This window comes from Lampetra planeri, chromosome 44 (genome assembly GCF_965212315.1).
Source record: "Lampetra planeri chromosome 44, kcLamPlan1.2.h2, whole genome shotgun sequence".
Taxonomy (NCBI): domain Eukaryota; kingdom Metazoa; phylum Chordata; class Hyperoartia; order Petromyzontiformes; family Petromyzontidae; genus Lampetra; species Lampetra planeri.
Genome location: NC_136150.1, coordinates 4,547,038 through 4,567,836, shown reverse-complemented (window position 1 = coordinate 4,567,836; position 20,799 = coordinate 4,547,038). Strand labels below are relative to the sequence as shown.

General features: G+C 50.6%; 1 protein-coding gene across 1 annotated transcript in view; it reads left to right on the top strand.

Moving 5' to 3' along the window:
* The window catches only part of LOC144732848 (protein polybromo-1-like), a 30,485-nt gene extending 12,658 nt beyond the window's left edge, over positions 1–17,827 (top strand). Inside the window, 13 exon segments of the mRNA XM_078614473.1 lie at positions 293–472; positions 1,103–1,260; positions 1,966–2,340; positions 2,891–3,036; positions 3,595–3,755; positions 4,351–4,534; positions 5,678–5,912; positions 6,295–6,490; positions 7,438–7,605; positions 10,087–10,218; positions 11,313–11,383; positions 12,263–12,458; positions 13,675–17,827. Coding sequence (XP_078470599.1) covers positions 293–472; positions 1,103–1,260; positions 1,966–2,340; positions 2,891–3,036; positions 3,595–3,755; positions 4,351–4,534; positions 5,678–5,912; positions 6,295–6,490; positions 7,438–7,605; positions 10,087–10,218; positions 11,313–11,383; positions 12,263–12,458; positions 13,675–13,847 — 2,375 coding nt within the window. The 3' untranslated portion in view covers positions 13,848–17,827.
* The last annotated feature ends 2,972 nt before the right edge of the window (positions 17,828–20,799 follow it).

The window sequence follows — 20,799 nt, the reverse complement described above, 5'->3', positions numbered from 1 at the left end:
CATTTCACTGAGAGATGGAACCCAGCGTGCTCTTACCTTGTTGCTGCACACACACAGTCTCTTGTGTCCCGGGCCTGTTCCACGTGAGTTTGAGCTTTCTTCGTCTTCAATGTGGTTTTTGATTAATGTTGCCACACATAGATGCTGCTGCTCATTGAAGATAAATTTGTAAATACTATGTGTGAGAAGTAGATGTTTGTATTTTGGTTTGCGTTTTCCTATTGTCATCATCATGAGCTTGTTCGTGTTGGCTGTGTATGCGTGTCGGCTGTGTGCCTGTGTCCCCGCACAGACTTCAAGAAGAGCGAGGGGTCAGACACGCGGGCGGGAGGGCAACGAACGTACAGCCAGGACTGCAGCTTCGAGGATAACATGTACCGCGTGGGCGACTTTGTCTACGTGGAGCCGAGCTCCTCGGACCTCCAGCCCCACATCGCCTGCATTGAGAAGCTTTGGGTGGACGATAATACTGGTGGGTGCGTGCGTGGGTGTGTGAGTGGATGTATGGGGAGCCCGAGTGTCGCGGTTGCTGCACTGCACTTCGAACCCAGCGACCTGGGTTCGATTCTTGCTCACGGCCACCATCAGTGACGATTATCTGAATCCGTCTTTGGCCTACCCTAAGGCCGACTCAGCCTCAAAATGAGTACCTGGTGCGGCGTGTAAACATCACCACTCGGTAGATAATCAGCCGGGCGTGGTGCTGACCACCCACCCCCTGATGTGCCGTACCAACCTTCATAGGTGCTCGCTAACAGCCCTTGCCCCTACAGTCTGTTCAGATCTTTGTTTTGTCCATCTCCACGGCGATTGAGAGTTGTTACCCCCTCGCATGGGTGAGTTTTCTCCGGGCACTCCGTTTTCCTTCCACTTTTATGAACACTCGTTCATAGAGTGGGCCTAACATGACAATATAGGATCCCAGAGCTTGGGCAATTGTTGACTGTAGTTCTGGCTGACATCCCGCTCATCTGTGATTTCCCATGCCTCTGGATCTCATGAAAACGGTGGATCTCGTTCAAATGTGTGTTATATTTATAGGATCTGATTGTGTGTGTGTGTGTATGTGTTTGCGTGTCCGTATCCCCCCCCCCTTCCGCAGGAGAGAAGTGGCTGTATGGCTGCTGGTTCTACCGGCCCACGGAGACCTTCCACTTGGCCACACGCAAGTTCCTCGAGAAGGAGGTCTTCAAGAGCGACTACTACAACACGGTGCCCGTCTCCAAAATCCTGGGCAAGTGCGTCGTCATGTTCGTCAAGGTACCAGCCCCCGCCCCGTCTCACACACGCGGTTCATTAAGTTGATTTATCAATCGACCAAAAGTTGTAAAATCTACTTTTGTGGTCGAGGACTCTGGTCCCCATTTGCAAACGGTGGCCAGTCCCGACATCCTGCCGAATAGTTTCCAACTCTTCTGTGGCGATCCCATGAAATAAATAATCTCACCGAGAATCGGTAGAGAAAATAATGAATTTGTTATCGGATATCCCAGCTATATTTATAACTGAGGTTTAAAGTGTGAATACTTTAGCTCCGTGCGTCTGTCTGTGACAAAGGGTGGGGGGTGGGGGGAGGGGGCATGATAATTATTGTTAAGATTATCCAATATGAACAAAACTTTAACAGAATGATATTTTCATTTTATATAGCGTCATTCATGCTAATAGCATCCCATAACGCTGTACATTAATGTTATATGAGGACCAAATCCCACATGCAGCCATAAGCAAGCAAATTGATACTTGACTACCAAGCAAATTCTAAAATTTACAAACAAAAGATGGCACCAAAACAAAAGGCACAAACAGTTATGTTGATCTTAGTCACTTATAGAAAACTGACTAGATTTATCAAAGGGTTGCCAAAAAGTTAAAAACCAGCGCTCAAAGAATTTTGTCTTGCCAGCCAGGCGACGATGTCGTTGTGCGTGACGTGGAAGCACTTTTCCACCTCCTCTCCACCAGGACTACTTTAAGTCGCGCCCGGACGGGTTGCGCGCGGAAGACGTGTACGTGTGCGAGTCGCGCTACTCCACCAAGGTGAAGGCCTTCAAGAAGATCAAGCTGTGGTCCATGCCGCCCAGCACGGCGCGGCTTGTGGCGCGCGACGAGCCGCTGCCCGTGGTGCGCGTCGCCTCCGTGTTTGCGTCGCGAGAGCGCGACAGGGAGCAGCGCGAGAGGGAGCAACGCGAGAGGGAGCGCCCGCGGGACGGGATGACGGCGGCGATGCTCGTGGGGCCCATCACCGCAGGACTCGACGAGGCCAAGGTGGCCGCGGCAGCTGCGGCGGCGGCGGCCGCCGGGATGATGGAGGAGAGCAACGACGATATCATCGACAAGGTGCGGAGAGGAGCGACGATCGGTGGTCGCCGGGGGGCTGTGTGAGGCCCAACGTTCACGCAGCGTGAACTGCCTGGACAGGGTTCACACCCAGAGTGAACAGTCTTGACAGGGTGTTTAAAAACAAAGATCCCCCATATTGCCTTTAATAGACTGGTGGGGCAAGTGCTGTTAGCGAGCACCTGTTAAAGCCAGCGTAGCATAGAAGGGGGTGGGTGGTCAGCACCACGCCCGGCCGCATGTGTTTCCCCAGTGCCGATGTTTACACACCGTACCAGGCACTAGGTTGAGTCGACCCAGGAGTAGCCCGAGGCTAGTTTAGATATTTGTCGCTGATATTTGTCGTGAGCGGGAATTGAGCTTGGGTCTCACCGGGTTTGTATCTCAGTGCACGAACCACAACGCAACCGCTACCCCCGCAGGCAGGGGGGGTGTTCACACACAAACACGCGCACACACCAACGGGAGCGAACCGTCTTGGCAGGATGTTTGCGCACACACACACGCGTAACTGGTGCGTGCGCGCACGTGCCGTGCCCGCTGTTGGCAGGAGCGGGAGGACGTGCCGGTGGAGATGCCCAACGGAGAGCCCGGCTGCCAGTACTTTGAGCAGCTGGGCATGAGCGGCCGCTACCACAAGATCGGGGACTTCGTGTACACGCGGGTTGAGGGTCGCGAGCGGCCGCGCATTGGCAGGTCAGCATTTCCCCCCGACCCTCGCTCATCCCTCGATCCCCACTGTGCGCCCCCTTTGTTACTGTCCCCTTCCTTGGGGCCGTCCCCCGTTTCACACACTCCGACTCCCCCTGGATGGCGGCGGTTAAAGCTGATAGATAGCGGACAATGTGCGCAGAGATGCATGGAGAGATGACGCATCGTCGTTTTGAAATTACAGTGATAGACGGAAACAGGAACGCGTTGATCAGAGGACGCACGCAGGTTAAAGAAATCGTCTTGGCTGTTTAGAGAATCAAGTAGGTTTGCGTGGGACACGTCGGACCTATAAGGCATGATGGCTTATGATCAAGAGGAATGACAGTGTTGTAGCCAAGGAACGCAACGCGTCCGCAACGAACGTTGGGGAGATGGAGCGATGAAATCTGCTCGGATGTAGAAGCCAAGTGGATTCTTACCCTGGAAAATTGTCAGGGAATGACGGTGGCTTGGGCAGGTCTTCGTACAGCAGTGGATGGATCCAGGCTGATGGCGGTGAGTGTTCGCGATGAGCACAGAGGGCCGTTGTGTCTGCTGCAGGGTGGAGAAACTGTGGAGAGACAAAGATGGGCGGGTGTGGTTCTTCGGGCCGTTCTTCATCCCTCCCGAGGACACGGAGCACGAACCGACCAAGATGTTCTACAAGAAGGAGGTGTTCCTGAGCACCGTGGAGGAGACCTGCACCATGGACACCGTCATCGGTGCGGCGTGTGTGCGTGTTTGTGTGTTTGTAGGTGTGCGTGTGTAGGTGCGTGCGTGTCATCGTGCATGTCGGTGTGCGCGTGCGTAAACGTGTGTGTGTGCGTGTAGGTGTGTGTGTAGGTGTGTGTGTGTGTAGGTGTGTAGGTGTGTGTGCGTGTAGATGTGTGTGCGTGTAGGTGTGTGTGTGCGTGTAGGTGTGTGTGCGTGCGCGGGAGTGGTGATGTGGAGGTTAGCACGCGGTGCTACGAACCCGGCGACCCGAGTTCGATTGCTGCTCACAGCCACCAATTACTGTGGCGATTATCTGAACTGGTCCTGGGCCTCCCCTAGGTTGACTCAACCTCAAATGAGTATCTGGTATAATGCGTCAACATCGCTACCCGGGAGACAAAGCCGGCCGGACCTGCTGCTTGCCAAGCACCCAATTGTGTGCCGTGCCGGCCTTCAAAGGTGCTACTCGTTGATCGCACTTGCCCCTGCAGTCTGCTGAGGCTGTAGGGGGGGGATCTTTGTCTGCGCCCCCATGCCCCCCTCGGGCTCCCGCCACGGCTCAGCGTGTGCGTTGTCGTCGTTGTTTTTGTTGCACCGTCGCAGGCAAGTGCTGCGTCCTCGCCTTCAAGGACTACCTGGTGTGCCGCGCCACCGAGGTGGCGGAGCGCGACGTGTACGTGTGCGAGAGCCGCTACAACGAGGCCGAGCGCCACATGAAGCGCTTCAAGGGCCTGCGGCGATTCTCGCTGTCGGCCAAGGTCCTCGACGACGAGATATACTACTTCCGGTGAGTGAGGGGAACTCCCCCCCCCCCCCCCCCCCGCGATGGATTTGCAAACGCTGGGACTCATGACCATTCACCACCCTCCTGTCCTAACCCTTCCCCCCCCCGCTGCTCAGTGAGTCGTGGTTTTTTTTTCTCCCGATCCTCCGGTTTTTCCCTCCGCATTTATAAAAGTGCGTATAGAGTATTTGGCTGCTATGCATTTCCACGTGATAAGCCAGGTCTTTGAGCTATCATTTGTGACCAGGTCGCCTCTGAAAAAGAGCTAAATTGGTTCAGTGGGCCTTACCTGATATAATAAAAAGTCTAGTTAGAATAGTCGTTGAGTCAGTTATGATTATCTCATTTGTACCATGTCCATTGTGTTGTCTTTGTCGATTGTGTCCCCTCTCTCGATTGTATTGTCTGCCCCAAATATAGGTTTCAAGGCAAGTGTATCTGTATTCAGACAAAGCAATTAAATGACCGAATCATTTTGAACTGAATTTCTAATCGTTGCTGTTCATTGGCCAAACAAAATCATCGTCACTATCATATTCCCTGTCTTGCCGGTGTCGGCTTTCTTTGTGACAACCGTAGGATCTGGAAGAAGGGACGAGGCGATGACTATGTGTTGTGAAATCAATGACTGTGATGACCTATGAACCATATATTTATAGAGAAGAAGCTCCGGTAGAAATTCCCTTGTTGCTTCGGTCCTCGATTCATAATGGGAGAGGGGTGGCCCAGATAAACCCAAACACATGGATAACGATTAGCACCTCCAATTAGCACGGTTGGCTACGTACGGTGCGAAAAAAGTTCAACACATACAACGAAAATAGTGGCAGAAAATAGGTATTGTTTCGATTTAAAGCTTTCGTGACTGCAGGGATTCATCTTCTTGGTTCTTTCGGTAAAGTCACGTAGAATGGAAATAATAAAAATAAAATATGTTTTATTTTTATTATTTTTTTACTTCCATTCTACGTGAATTTACCGAAAGAACCAAGAAGATAGTTATTGTTGTTGACTGTATTTAGAAAAAGGGCACGTGGAGTGAAACGTCCGACACCGTCCCGAATGAACGCCGCGGTCCGCTTCGACGGGCGCCGCCTCAGAGAGAGTAACGACTGGCGGCCCTGCGTCTCTGTGTGCCCCGTGCAGCAAGCCCATCACGCCGGCTAAGGAGCCGTCGCCGCTGCTCGACCGCAAGATCGCCGAGTTGGAGGCGCGCTTCGCGGAGCAGGACGGCGGCGTCGGTGGTGCCGGCTGCGCCGGCGGAGAGGAGGACGATGAGGGCATGGAGGAGGAGGGCGACCTGGCGGATCACGCGGCGCTCTCGCAGCTCCACGCGCCGCTAGCGGGCGACCTCGACTCGTCCGCGTACCTCACCCCACAGGTGCAGACCAGGCACCCCTCCCCCACCAACACTGAAACTCGCTTTTTATTGTATTATCTTTACAAGAGTTATCATGGTCCTCTCGTTCCAGACAGACAAGAATCAATAATACTCTAGGCCTTGATTGGATAGCTTTAGAACGTTGCGATCCCCCTCTGCGTGACGTCACAAGTAATGACAGAATCGGAATCTTTATGCTGGAGAAATCTGATGAGCGATGAAGCTCTCTTTCACAGATGTCCAGTAGTGGCGGGTCAGAAAGTTATGTCGTCACCACCTCGGATGCCAAGGCAGATACTTTTTTTTGCGCTGTTTTTTTTTATCGCCGAATTTTCGGGGTAACCCCCCCCCCTCCCCATCACCCCTCATCCCCGTGGCACAGACGACTCCGAAGGCGGTGCGGGGCAAGGCGAAGGACGGCAAGCGTAAGACGAACCCGAGCGGCTACATCCTGTTCAGCAGCGAGATGCGCGCCGTGGTGAAGGCCAAGAACCCCGAGTACACCTTCGGCGAGCTGAGCCGCATCGTCGGCACGGAGTGGCGCAACCTGGACGCCGTCAAGAAGGCCGAGTACGAGGGTGAGTGAGCAAGAGAAGAGCGCGGCGCTGTAGAGCAAAAAATAAACTACTTTATTTTACCGGGTAAGGCCTACTAAGCTTTATAGCTGCTTTTGAGAAGCGACCTGGCCACAAATGATGGCTCAACGAAGTAGCTTATCACGTGGGAATTTATAGCAGCAAAATACTCTAAACACGTGATGTTGATTCTAAATGTGGAAGGCAAAACCGAAGGACCCGGAGAAAAATCTGTGCGACTTTCAGGGAGAGGAGACATGCAAACTCCGTCTATACAGGTGTCAGGGTTGGGATCAAACCCACGACCTCATGCATACCAGGCGAGGTAGTTAACGTTTCGTCACCATGGCGCCCCATGGGGTTGCGTCTGCAGGTGGCGCCGGCTGCGCTGGTGATTAGGGGAGGTGGCCGTTGGTGAGAGGAAGAGCGGCAGCAATGGAAACAATGAGGGCAGTGTTCTTGAAATCACCCCAACCTCGGCCCATCCAGCAGTATGAATGGGTACGCTGTGGTTAGTCGATCGGCAGGTCATGTGTGGCGGGGTAAAGTGGGGGTACCTCTTATAAGACATCTGGCCAGCATGATTTTAATAAAAAATTATGCACACACTAATGCCTTTTATCAACCCAAGAAATCCTCAATGGGTCTTGAGACTTGATAGCTACATCACTGCCCCCACCTCCCACGTATGTTGCTATGCCTACTACAAGGTTGGTAACAAAAAGGTAAAGGTGCAGCTCTGCAACCACTTTCCCAAACCACAGCCACAAATGCCCTTCCGCCAAGAGCGGCACCACGTGTGCCCGTAGTTTTCGCGTGGCACTTGAGTTTGCGAGATGCGTCCATGCGACATGCGAAGCGCGTGTAACCGCGCCATTTGGCGTGGTGCGTGATCGCGCATGGCCTCCCCGCATGCACCGCCCCCCCCCCCCCGCGTGGCGCGTGTGCAGACCGCGCGGCTAAGCAGGCGGAGCTGCAGGAGAGGGAGCGCGCAGCCCAGCAGCAGCAGGCGTCGGCGTCGCCGCGCGCTGGCACGCCCTCGGGGGGCGCCATCATGGGAGTCGTGCCGCCCCCGACGCCTATGGGAGCGCTGCAACAGCAGCTGCCCACCGCCGCTGGTATGAACGGTTGGACGAATGGACGAATGGACGCACGGATGGACGGACAGACGGACAGACGGACGGACAGATGGGTGAATGGACGCGCAGTCAGACGAATGGACGATGGGGTGAATGACTGAGTGAATAATTGTGTGAGTGAGTGAACAAGCAATTGAGCAAGAGAACAAATTAATGAAATTGAGAAGAAAACGAGCAGATGAAATATGGAATGGATGAATGAACAAGCAAATTAATTATAATCGAAAGTACGAGTTAGAAAATAAATGAACTAGTGAACAATAGTGCTTGGGATAGAACAAACGAGAGAGTGAGCGAACATAAGAGTGATTGAGAAAGTAAACAAATTAAATTGCGAACAAATTAACTTGCGAACTACCACGCGAAAGTGCAAGCATTTAAACGATGAGCGAGTAAGCAAAAACATGGACAACAACAGATGGGATCGACACAAACCAACCCAATCGAGCAGCAAATGAGTGAGGCTGCGCCACTTGCTGGGTAAATAGTGTCACTGGAAGAGAACTTTCCCCTCCACGTGACATTTGCTCCAGAGGTCGCAAACGGGTTTTGATTCCTTACCCGTACCCGGCCGCACCAGGGTCGCAAACGGGTACCCGTACCCGGGTGTACCCATACCCTACACCCGTACCCAGCCGGGTACGGGTATCGGGTACCTGATTGCGACCTCTGGGATGAAGCCATGTTGCAGGCGCGGGTGGGTTGATTCTAGGAACTTGAATTGTGAGAAGAGACAAGACGTTGGAAAATGAGTGACAAACGGTTACTCACCAGTGACTCACGGTCTACCCACCAGTGACTCACGGTCTACCCGTACCCGTACCCGGCCACACCAGGGTCGCAAACGGGTACCCGTACCCGTACCCGGCGGAGTACGGGTAGCCGGGTATCGGGTAGGGTACGGGTATCGGGTACCCGGTTGCGACCTCTGATTTTCTCCCCCTTACTATAAGTGACCAGGACCAGCCCCCCTGCTCGCCCGCCACCCCCCCCATCTCCCCCACCACCACTACCACCACTACCACCACCACCCCATTGCTGTGCACGAACTTCCCTCGACTCTTGGCGGTTGCATGAAACATCGGCTGTGGCACAGTGGTGCCGCACGGTCGCCACTCCTTCGCGACGTAACCGCATCCCATCGTGTGTGGTGTGGACCGTGAGGCTTTTGCATGACGAGTTAATGGTCCGCTGCTGAGCCACCTGCAACAAACGGCAGTGCCCTGTGCTGCCACGCATGTGTGTGTTTGTGTGTGTGTGTATAACACGTGTGGCTGTGTACATTGTATACGTACGGGTTAACGCACGTGGGGAGCGATCGGAAGGTCCAAAACACTGAGCCAGTGCCGTTGAGAACCTGGGTTTGAATTCGAGTTTTGGCTGCCCAATCATGATTCGAACCGGGTTCTCGTGCGTAGGGAGTTGATGGACTCAGTCACCTCCGATGATGACTTGGCAAATCGTTAAATTCGCTTTTCAAATAATAATTGCTTTATCACAGCTTTTATGATACTCTCTTTGGTTCTTTCGGTAAAATGACGCTGGCACACAGTGGCCTGCTCTTGCGATTTACATCACTGGATCTTTAACATCCACCTTGAAGCAAGTGGCTCGTGGTTTTTATTCACGTGATTAATCTACCCGCAGCAACAATCAGGGCGACCGCTAGATTCAAACCGTGAACCTCTGCAACGAGTGGCGAACTCGCTGACCACTGGGCTATGCTACCGCCCCATTATAATTTGTAAACTAATCGCTTCAGTGCCCATGGCCTTTTGGTGGCTGTATTGAATATCGTAGCATTAATTGCGAGTGCATACACACATGCTATAAATACTCTCAGTGTTCAATTTTAGTCGTGCCTATCGCCCCTCACGTGTCTGTACATATAGAGTACGAACATGCATACGTAAGTACGTAAAAACAGCCGTACATAAAACATTGTAAGCGTGAGCAGAGACCATTAATCATTGAAAGGAAGGAATTGTAAACTTGTAACATCGAGCATTTATGATGCTGCCCAAGTGTAGAGAATAACCCCCAGAACCTCTTTTGAGTTAACGGAGCAGACAAGTTGCACTCCGTATAGGACAATGGCCCTCCTAATTACATTTTGGGTACATTTTTGCTTGTACCATCAGAGTGGTTCTGTATGTTCCAGCCGTTTCGTCAGGCTGTGAACCAGAAGCCACAGCCCCAGCGGTACTAATTGGTTGTACACCGCCGCTGTTGGGGCCTTGACAACATCGCTTGGGCAGCATCATCATTATCCACCTCAAACGCTCTCACTGTGCATGCGCAGGCCATCTCTCATCTGCCACTCCTCGCCCTTCCCCCATTTCCCTGTTCTCCCCCTTCTCTGTTCCTCCTTCCTCCCCATTTGCATCCCCACATCTCACACCCGACCAAACAACATCCGCCTCATCCCCCCCATCCCATCCACCCCATGTCGATGGGAAGGATTCATAGGGGGCTTCCCTCCCTCGCTGGTCAGCCTACAGGGCTCCATAGAGGGGCTGGGGGCCCCTCCCCTCATTGCTCCGCCAGCCCCCATGCTGCCGTTTTACCCCCAGCCCATCGCCATCACTTCGGGTAAGGCTGCTGTGTCCACGTCACGTTCTGTGTTTTTACCGGAGCGGAATGCTTCAATCCAGATGTGCGTCTGTACGTTGAACTTATTTCGCACCGTACGTAGCCAACCGTGCTAATCGGAGGTGCGGGTTAAGGACAACAAACTAAACACAAAAAGCAGTTCTTAAGAAATGAGTTTTCAATTTATCTTGATTTGAAGCTTTCGTGACTTCAAGAAATCCATACTCTTTGGTTCTTTCTGTAAAGTCACATAGGTAGAATTTATATTTAAAAGTCCATAGTTCCAGTGGTTTCCTAATATCAGAAGGAAGAGCGTTCCAGACGGCAGCAGAAGCGCATCTAAAAGCGCGGATGCCGGGAGTTGCCTATCCGTGTTGTTCCCAGATTTAGAGCGCGAGGAGTTTGGTTTGTGTGCAGGAGCGAGATGGATAATATCAACACTGGACAAGGAAGGATGGGGATGGCATGGGGAGGCCTTCGTCCACCAGTGGATTGGTAGTGGCTAACGATGATGGTGCTCGTTAATGAATGAATCTCACAGGATTAGCTGTGCTCTATCTCGAGGCCATCGCTCATTTACACGCAAATCGTGTAAGATGTTGGAAATTTACTTTCACATCAAAACAAGTGTTTTGCCATTTGTCTTACTCAGTTGAATGGGTGGAGGGTGCCAAAGTGTGCTCAGTGCCTTGTGACAAAACGTGAAATTAGCAGGAGCTTCACAATTTCATTATGTCCACCGAGGAGATAGAGCGGTGAAAGGAGCTCCTGTACAGATGCCAGGTGGATTATTACATCGCAGGACCGGGAGAGACAGCGGTGGCTTGGAGAAGCCTTCATCCAGCAGTGGATTGACCGTGACTGGTGGTGATCATGGCTATGTTGAAATATATTTAGGCCACTTGACTTCATGGGGAAAGCGCACAATTCCTAGCAAGGCACCCACCAGAGCTTGCGGATTTGGCATGTACTTACGCAGTCGAGAGCAGCAGGCTTATTGGCTGCAGATTTGGCGTTGCGTGGTTAGCGGCGTGGTGTGTGTTTTGAAAAGGCCGGGTGTCATCATTGTGGCTGTGGTTGTTTGCCGTGAGCAGGTGGACGTGTCATGGGGCAGCAAGTGGGGGCAGTGGGGGCAGGCCAGACACCAGGAGCTGGCTTCCAACAGGTATGCATATACATACACATGCACGCGAACATAACCACACTGGTTGGCTAGTGTGGTTATGGTTAGAGCTGGTGCCAAAGTCTGGTTTGCGAGTGTGGTCAGGGTTAGATGTAGCCCTATGGCCCGGGTGGCTAGTAGGATTAGGCATAAGCATTTCGTTAGTATCTGATTGGCTACCGTTCCCAACGGGTATGCCACCTTTTTAGAGTGTGACCCGCATTGGCAATCTCCTTTCTCCCCTTGGGCCGAGAGGGGTCACCTGCCAACGTAGCAAAAGTGACGCCGCAGTCGCGAGAATGACGTGGCGGTTGTAGCCTTTTCAAGGTTTTTTCGCTCTTTGTTTTTGCGCGTCCACGACGGGAAACGGTCACTCGCGTAGCTTTTTCAACGTCGCCGCAAGGCGGCCGATCAAGTTTGACGAGCGCGCATCCCTCCGCCGCCGCCGCGCACGCACGCGTCCGTCCGACGTATATTTAAATCCTTTATATTAAGTTCACTTGCTTGCTTGCTTGCGCGCTTACGACCGTGCAAATCTTTCGGTCGTTTTTTAACCCACTTCCCGTGATCCAATCGAGCTGACATTTTGCAAACAGACTCGTTGTGCGTGACAATTTATTTACGTGAAAATTTTTTTCCTAAATTTTACACTTTTTAGGAAAAAATAAATTATATTTAATTACCAATTGCTTAATGGTGGCAGGTAATTATCTGACCCATAGGTGGCAGCCATCTCAAGCCAGAGGACGAGAGGACTCTAGCCGCCACACATATAAAGGATTTATAGTGAAAAACGTTGTTTTTACGGGTTAATTTTTAACTACTCCCTTCCCCCCGCAAATTTCTTTAATTAATAACGACCCCCCCAAACTGTGTGCACAGTCTCAGCAGCCGCCCCCCCCGTACCCGGCGCCCCAGGTGGCGGTGGCGGCTGTGTCGTCACTGCCGCCGGCGCCCATGTTCGTGGCGGCGCCGCCCCGGCCCCAGCGCCTGCTGCACTCGGAGGCGTACCTCCGCTACATCGAGAACCTCAACAACGAGTGCCCCACCGTCAGCAAGTGGGAGCAGACGGTCACCGGTATGTATGGGGGGGGCTTTCGGGGTTGGAGGTTTGTGGTTGAGGAGTGGGGCCTCAGTGGCCCAATGTTCTCATTCATTCTCGTGTCCTTTTACCATCTTAGATCAAGGATAAACAATCGTGGGCGCAGGCCCGCGCATGGTCCAACCCGGGTTGAAAGCGTAAATGCATCAGCTACTTCTGTCAGTTGATCGATCTCTGTCGATGTGACTGCTCTACATGATGACTCTCATAAATATGTTCCAATACGAGTGAAACTTTAGAGTAAAGTTGTGTGGCTATTAGGGACTCACCCTATATGAAAGCAGCCATATGGATGAAAGGATTTCCTATACTGGCGGTAAAAAGCCAGCGCTAAAAGGATAATCCTTCAACGAGAACCTCAATGAGTGCCCCCACCGTCAGCCGGTGGGAGTAGACGCTTGCCGGTATGTGGGGGGCTTTTGAGATTTTGGGGTGGCTGAGGGGCCTCATATAAACAGTCATTCTGACAGAACGAGTGCTTGACATTGATGAAGCTGGCAGGGCTTGAGGTTCATGGGAACACTGAACGTGGTAGTAGCAGGTAAAAGAGTGACGAAGCAGTGACTGAACAGCAGTGAGAGAGCAACTGGAGTGATTCTGCGTTTAGAAGCATCAGTCAACTACACCGATTTTCTCTGGATTTTATCAGTTGGTTAGGTGAACACACCACCGCGATGATGGCGATGTTTTGCCGGTCTCTCTGCCGTAGCAGCAGTGGCTTCATGTATGGACTTGTTTTTGTCCAATTTGGCTTTTTTTATTGTGTAATTTGCATTCATTTAATTTTCCAATTAAGTAGGTGGGTTTTTTTGTTGCAAATAGTTTTTTCAAGAATTTTTTTCATTCCTATTTTAAATGTAACTTTTTGTTATTGCATTGTATATTTACTTTGATTTAATTACAGTTGTAAGACATGCCTATTTTAATTTTTATAATTTAATTCTGCCAACGTTGGCATTCATAACCTTATTTCAATATTTTGGTTTCCCCACCCCCCCCCTTCCTCCCACATTCCTCTTCCCCTGTCTTGCTTCTGAATAACTTCCACCCCTACGACCTCTACTTCCTGCCCTCCCTTGCTGGTGGGCGCGCCCCTTGACCTCTCCGTCCGCCCCTTGCCCTTTGCTTGCCGCTGACTCCCCGTGACTCTTGACCCCCGACCTTCATCCGGCACCCCTCGTTGCCGGTGCAGCGCGACGGGAGGATGTCCCCCTGAGCCGCGAGCAGGAAGCGCGCCTGCCCACGCACTGGCTGCAGGGCAAGGGGGCGCACAACAGCCTGGCGCACGCGCTCTGGCGCCTGCGCGACATCATGCTGCGCGACGCCCTCAACATCCGGCAGGCGCACTCGCTCGACTGCGACTAATGCACACTAACGCCGCCCCCCCCCCCCCTCCAAGTGAATCCCCTCCGATCGCCGTCCCACACTGCCACCACCGCTGTCACCGTCGCCGCCTCATCTGTCCCCTCCAACACTTTCTCTCTCCAGCGCCACCACCACCGTCCTCGTCACCACTGCCATTGTCGCTACCACTTCCGCCACCATCACACCTCTCTCTTTCCACCCACCGCCACCTCTACCTCTCACAATATCTATCCTCTCTGACCCTATCCCCCTCCGCTACTACTACCACCACCACCGTCCTTGCTGCCATCGCCATTGTCGCTGGTGCTTGCTGCCACCTCCCCTCTACCACTACCCAATCTCCCTCCACGACCACTTACCACCATTCCACTGCTGGCACCACCACCACGCCTCCCACCGCCATCCTCGTCGCCACCATCATTCTCGCTGCCACTACCGCTGCCACCACTGCACAGGATCTGGCGAGAGGGACCATCGGGTCGGCGGGTGCTCGGATCTGTTCCGGGGTCGATGTAGCTGGCGCTGCTGCCTGGACATCGCTGCCATCGTCATCATTCAGCCATCTCCATCATTCTGGTTGCTCATGGCGCTGAGTTTGGCAGCGATGTTGCCGTCTTTGACAACATGGTGGCAGCACGAGAACGATCACGTCGCAAGTCGCTTCTGCGTCCGGCGCAAATGCAGCAGGAATGGCAGGAGTAACGCTTGCAACGATTGTTGACACAGACGGCCGGACCTCAGCGCCACCTATGTCTGGCTGTGGCGCCAGCGGCCCCGGTGCCAGCTGTTGTTGGCGTCGTTGAGGATCAAGCATGCGGTGTTTCTTGGCTCCAGGTCCTGTCTGTATGGAGAGGTTGAACCACTTTGTATCGTTCATTGTGAGACTGAACAGGTTTAGGGTTCGTTGGAAAATCAATAGGGTCAGCGTTCGTGTGGAAAATGAGACATTGTATCAACAGGGGGTTTAGACCGTGAAAATGTTGACTTTGGAAGAACAAGGTTTCACTATAATTTAAAAAATATCTGACTGGCACAATATTCTGCCAGTTCTTTCTCACTGCCAAGAAGAAAGGACCGCTTCCCCAAACGTGAGCTTGTTTTGTATACTTTTTTTTATTTAAACTATTTGGCATGGTTGTTAATGAAAAGAAGGGCGAGGTAATATTGCCCCTGGTGAACGCTCTTCTGCCAACACGGTCCCTTAATGTCTATTTTATCTAGGGCTGCCGCGATATGGCAATGCTACGACATAGTGCATGATACAAGGTCCATGGTAATCCTACCATCCCCATTGAGAACATCAAGGTGATTGTGGCAGACAAAATTTGAAGAAACGTTTCAGAGTAAATAGCAATTACAAATCTAGGTAGTTCTTCACGAGACTGTTTCCGAGCGGCTGATGGCGTGTTGCTTTGATTTTGGGTCGTGGTTGAGCATGCGCCCCCCCCCCCCCCCCCCCCCGCTTGTTTGCAGAGTTTCACGGTTCTAACGCAGCAGCCCGCCCTGGTTATTGCAGCGGGTGCATGAACCGTAATAACACCCTGCGCGCGCTGTCTGCTTCACAGTGGACATTGAAGACCTCGTGATGTCGTTGGCAACAGGGGGCCGTTGTGTACTCGCATCGTGGGTCCAAATTTGCAAAAATTACTGCACGTTACTCAATTGAAATACTATATTCAGTTTAGCAATCATTGCCCCCTACTGCAAAAACTTGGCAAATGACAATAATACGTAACATTTTAAAAGCGTGTGTGCATTGTAAGCGTTTTAGGTTGTACACAATTATGGCTGGCTTGCGGTGATGGAAATACTATTTTTATTTGTTCTGAAAGTGACAAAATCACAAAAAACGATACATTAATAATACAGTTACAAAGTCTTTTAAAACCCGATATCGTAATATTTGATATCGTATGGTGAAAATTTATGTCGTGCGAAAACCTACGGTTGTATTTTTTTTTACTCGACGAGCCGTTCAAGGCTGAGTTTTAAGAGTCCACCGCAGAGTTCAACCGCAATGTGATGGAGTGAATATGAATCTCACCGGGGTCTTGCCAGTTCCCTTGCGTCATCTAAAACTAAACTTTTTATTTACCAGGTAAGCCCCACTGAGCTATGTAACTCTTTTTCAGAAGCGACCTGGCTATCACGAATGATAGCTCAACGACGTGGCTTGTGTGTAAATTAATCGCAGCCAAATATTCTAAATACATGTTTATAAATGTGGAAGGAGAAACTGGAGGACCCGTAGAAAAATCCACGCGACCACGGGGAAATAAGACGTGAAAACTCCAAATATACAGGCGTCAGGGTCGAGATCAAACGCACAATCTCCTGTATACCAGGCGAAGTTGTTAACATCTTGCCACCCCGGCGAGATGTTAACTAGGTCGAAAAAAGCCACCTATCTCCGTCTCCGATCGCATTTCCTATCCTCGGGCTAGAGGTGACGACACGGCAGCCGTAGTTCTTCATATTCGGACAGGTGTTCCTGCCAGGCCAGCACCGGGGGCATATTTGTAAGAAAAACAAACCAATGATAATGTGGAAAAACAGATAAAAATCGATCAACATTTACTACGGTCAATTCAAACATCAACAGCCGTGTATTTTTAGACATTCCTTGCCAAATGCACGCGCTGCGTGTTGGGTTGTGTGTGGTGTTGGGTGTGTAGTGTTGCATGGCATCATTGAGTAAGACACAGAGACTGGCATGGTGTGGTCGGGGGTAGCAGTCGCCATGCCCGGTCATCTTTGTTTCCCCAAAGATGATGTTTACACACTGCACCATGGACCCATTTAAGGCAGAGCCAGTCCGAGACTGGATAGCACTTGCCACGGATTGTGTGCATTGGCCATATACAAAGTGGCACTGGGGAGACAACAGGTGGGCGGGCATGGATCTGTATTATGGGCATGATGGATCTGTTGGCCACGTCGGGTTTACCAGCTGTCTGCGTTTAACAGTCCCGAAAATTGGCATCCTTCGGGTGACAGATTGATTTGTACCCAGATCTGTTGGTATTGTGTTGAACTTTATAACAGTGAACTGCACGGTTTTAGTACACGCTGGCTGACTGATAAATATGTCCAGGTTGTGTCTGCAAGTTGGGAGGGGGGGGGGTGGCAACCCTATGGCCACACCACCGACTCGTGCTCCGTGTCAATCGTAATAGGTGCTCGCTAACATCACTCGCCCCGACAGTGACTGTTCGGGAGATTAATCTTCGTATTTGTGCGCGGTCCAGGTGTGCCTGCGTCAGGCGTATACAGGCGCAGGCAGTTGCGTGGGTCACATGTGGTCATCATGCCTTCTGGGTGTGCGTGGTAATTTGAATGCTCCTACCTGTTCTCGCGGTAAATGTTCCACTGCCGTACCGTGCCGGGGAGTTGTCGTTGTGTTCATATTTGAAGGGACCGTACTCCGCCTGTGTGAGTGCGTGTGGTGCATAACAAACAGAGTGGCGGGACATTGGGTTAGCGCACTCCGCTCCGAACCGGGCCACATGAGTTCAATTCCCGCTCGCCACCAAACTACATTGGCGAATATTTGAACCGACCCTCGGCCTCCCCTAGGTCGACTCAGCCTCAAAGTAGCGGGGGAGACAAAGACGACCGGGCGTGGTTGTTGATCAACTCCCCCCTGCGCTGTACCACCCTTAATAGAATGCTCGCTAACAGCTCTTTCCCCAGCAGTATTTGGCGGCTATACGGGGGATATTTATCTTTGTGTGGTCCATACACGTGTACCTGCTGAATCGTATCCTCGTATGTGTGACCTCGTGTTTGGACCAATACCTGCGGTTGTGTTTAAGGTAACGTGTGCGTGTGTTTATTGTTATTGCGTGTGTGTCAGCGTGTATTAACCATGAGCGTTTTTTTGTTTGCATTTTATGGGAAATTTGTATACAAAAATAATACCACGAAGGACAATGGTAATGGAAACAACACAAAAAAATAAATATGTTCATTGTTCATCATCTTGTGGTCGTTGTTGTGTTCCTCGTGTTTGAAAACTACAAGAAACGATGTCAGAAACTTGACAAATACGCCCGTAAAGTTGGGCTCTGGATAAAAGAAAGGTCGTGTCCAATGTGGTGTCAATCGACCAATCGTAATTTGCTATATTACGAACAAATCATTAAATTTTGTGTAACTAAATCATAAACTGCGTTGTGGAGAATATAAATACCATCAGCACACACAATGTCTCTATATCCGGATTTTCACAACACAAGTCCGCTTATACAAGCCACATTCGCCTTTCTGGGAGTGCATCATTTCAGCAGCACTGGTTCAAGTCGAGCAAACTCTGCACTGGTTTCGATCATTCTGATGATACTGAATTCACGCCTGTCCAGCCCTTGTCCAGTGTCTTCTTATCACAGACTAATTCAGATCTTGGTCAGCATCCTGTGATCTTATAAATCTCAACGTTCATCCTACAAAGTCCCATCACAAGGGAGAAACACAAACAGACACTCGCCACTAGTACACTCACCACTAGTGTACACTCACCACCAGAGGTGTGGACTCGAGTCATGTGACTTGGACTCGAGTCAGACTCGAGTCATGAATTTGATGACTTGCGACTCGACTTGGACTTGCATAACAATGACTTTGTCCCACCTATGAGATGTGGACTCGAGTCATGTGACTTGGACTCGAGTCATGAATTTGATGACTTGCGACTCGACTTGGACTTGCATAACAATGACTTTGTCCCACCTCTGCTCACCACTATATACCTTTTTCGATTTAAAGCTTTCGTGACTGCAGGGATTCATCTTCTTGGTTCTTTCGGTAAAGTCACGTAGAAGGGAAGTAATAAAATAATAAAAATAAAACATAATAAAATAATTCTCAAGACGCTGTCTCCCCGACAGACCTGGTCTTCACCTGAGGACGGCTGCTTGCGTTGTGGCCGAAACGTCGTGAGAATAATTTTATTATGTTTTATTTTTATTATTTTATTACTTCCCTTCTACGTGACTTTACCGAAAAAAAACAAGAACACTATATACCTGTCAACCCCTTACCAGTGCCCTTGTCTTATTACAGAACAATTCAGACCGTATGGGTCACCCCGTGCCCTTATAAATCTTAACGTTCATCCTACAAACTCCTATCACAAGGGAAAAACGGACAAAAAAAGTGTTTTCCCGTATTGAAATGGCGAAACGCTGTATGGACTTAATTACTTAATTTCCATGTACAACAATACGGGTAAACCGTATGGGTTGACAGGTATGTGAACTTTTGATTTAAAGCTTTCGTGACTGCAGGGATTCATATTCTTGGTTCTTTTGGTAAAGTCATGCATTATTTTATTATTTCCCTTCTACGTGACTTTACCGAAAGAACCAAGAAAAGGTATGTGAACGTCGAAACGGCTTTTGTCTTAAATCAATAAATTTTTAACTTCTTTCGCACCATACGTAGCCAACCGTGCTAGTCGGAGTGCTGACTTTCAATGCTTCTGAAAGTATGCACTCCCAGAAGGCCGGGTGGCCGATGTGTTGAAGGAAGACTTTTATGTGGATAGCCCGATAAACGAAGGATACATTGTCCTGCTCTTGGGACCTCCTTGCCAGTATCAAAGTATGAAAAAAATAAGAATAGGTTTTTTTTCTGCCAATTCGACTTTTGGGGCCGTCCATAAATGACGTCACGCGATTTTGGACGATTTTTTACCCCCCCCCCTCGTCACGCGTCGTCACAACAAGTCAGACCCCCCCCCCCCTAAAATATGACGTCACAAAGCTCTGCCCCCCCCACCCCAAAATAAAACATGCTTCAAATCGCTTTAAACTATTGTCATTGTAGTGCGTATTTAATGTGGCGCTGCACTCTGATGTTGTAGGAGAAAACATTTATTAAAAAGTCTATTTAATTAAGTAGAACGTGTTGTCTATATTTATTCAAAGTTGCGCATTTTGATGTGACGTCACATTTCTCACCCCCCCCCCCCTCGTCAACATCGTCACAAATGTCTGACCCCCCCCCTCTCTAGGTGCGTGACGTCATTTATGGACGGCCCCTTTGGCGTTGTTCTCTGGTCTGACACTGGTGAAAGACGAGGCCCTAAAGAAGGCTGTTGCTGTATCTGGTGTAGGCCAACCAATTTTAAAGACAATACATCATCATATTTATCAGAGCACGTCTGTTTGTGTGTTCACCACAACTACCGTTAATTGCAAAAGGTTTCTCATTGATATTCATATTTTTTGGGTCTTTCGGTAAAGTCACGTGGATAGAAGAAAAATAATAAAGTAATACAAAATCACGACGTTTCGATCGCAACGCAAGCAATCGTCTTCAGGTGAAAAATATCCTTTAAAAAAGTTTTTTTTTAAATACAACGGTTTTTATTAACACAACTTCGTTTAACTCCACGGTCGAGGAGAACGTCAATGATGCGGTGCCTGCTCCCACATCAACGCTTACTTGAATTAATTGATTATTTGATCAATTAATCTTCAATGTAGAACTTTTAGCGGTAGGAACTTCCTGGTTACACCAGCCCACAGGGGATTATTGTGTCCGTCGTGCAGGGAGGGGCTGGGTGGGTAGGGGCTGGGATGGGAGGGTGGGGAGGGGCTGGGTGGGGAAGTTATGGGGCTGGGTGGGGTGGGGCTGGGTGTGGAGGGGCTGGTCACCCCGTGGTGCCCTTATAAAACTCAACGTTTAACCTACTCACGCCGGCTTGTGCCCGCCCTCACAGTCGGGCATATTTGCGGAATAAACCACGCCGCCGTTGACCCTGGCCATTGACCGAGCAACCCAACGTTCCTACCAGCTCCCTCCGCAGGAATGTGTTGTTTGTGTGGAGGGTGCCCGTAACTCGTTCACACGGAGCAAGGCACGCCTAGGACACGTGGCGCCTGCTTCTTGGGCGAGGCGATTGGAGAGTTTAGGGACCGCGGCGTTTTTTTAACCTACACAAATATAT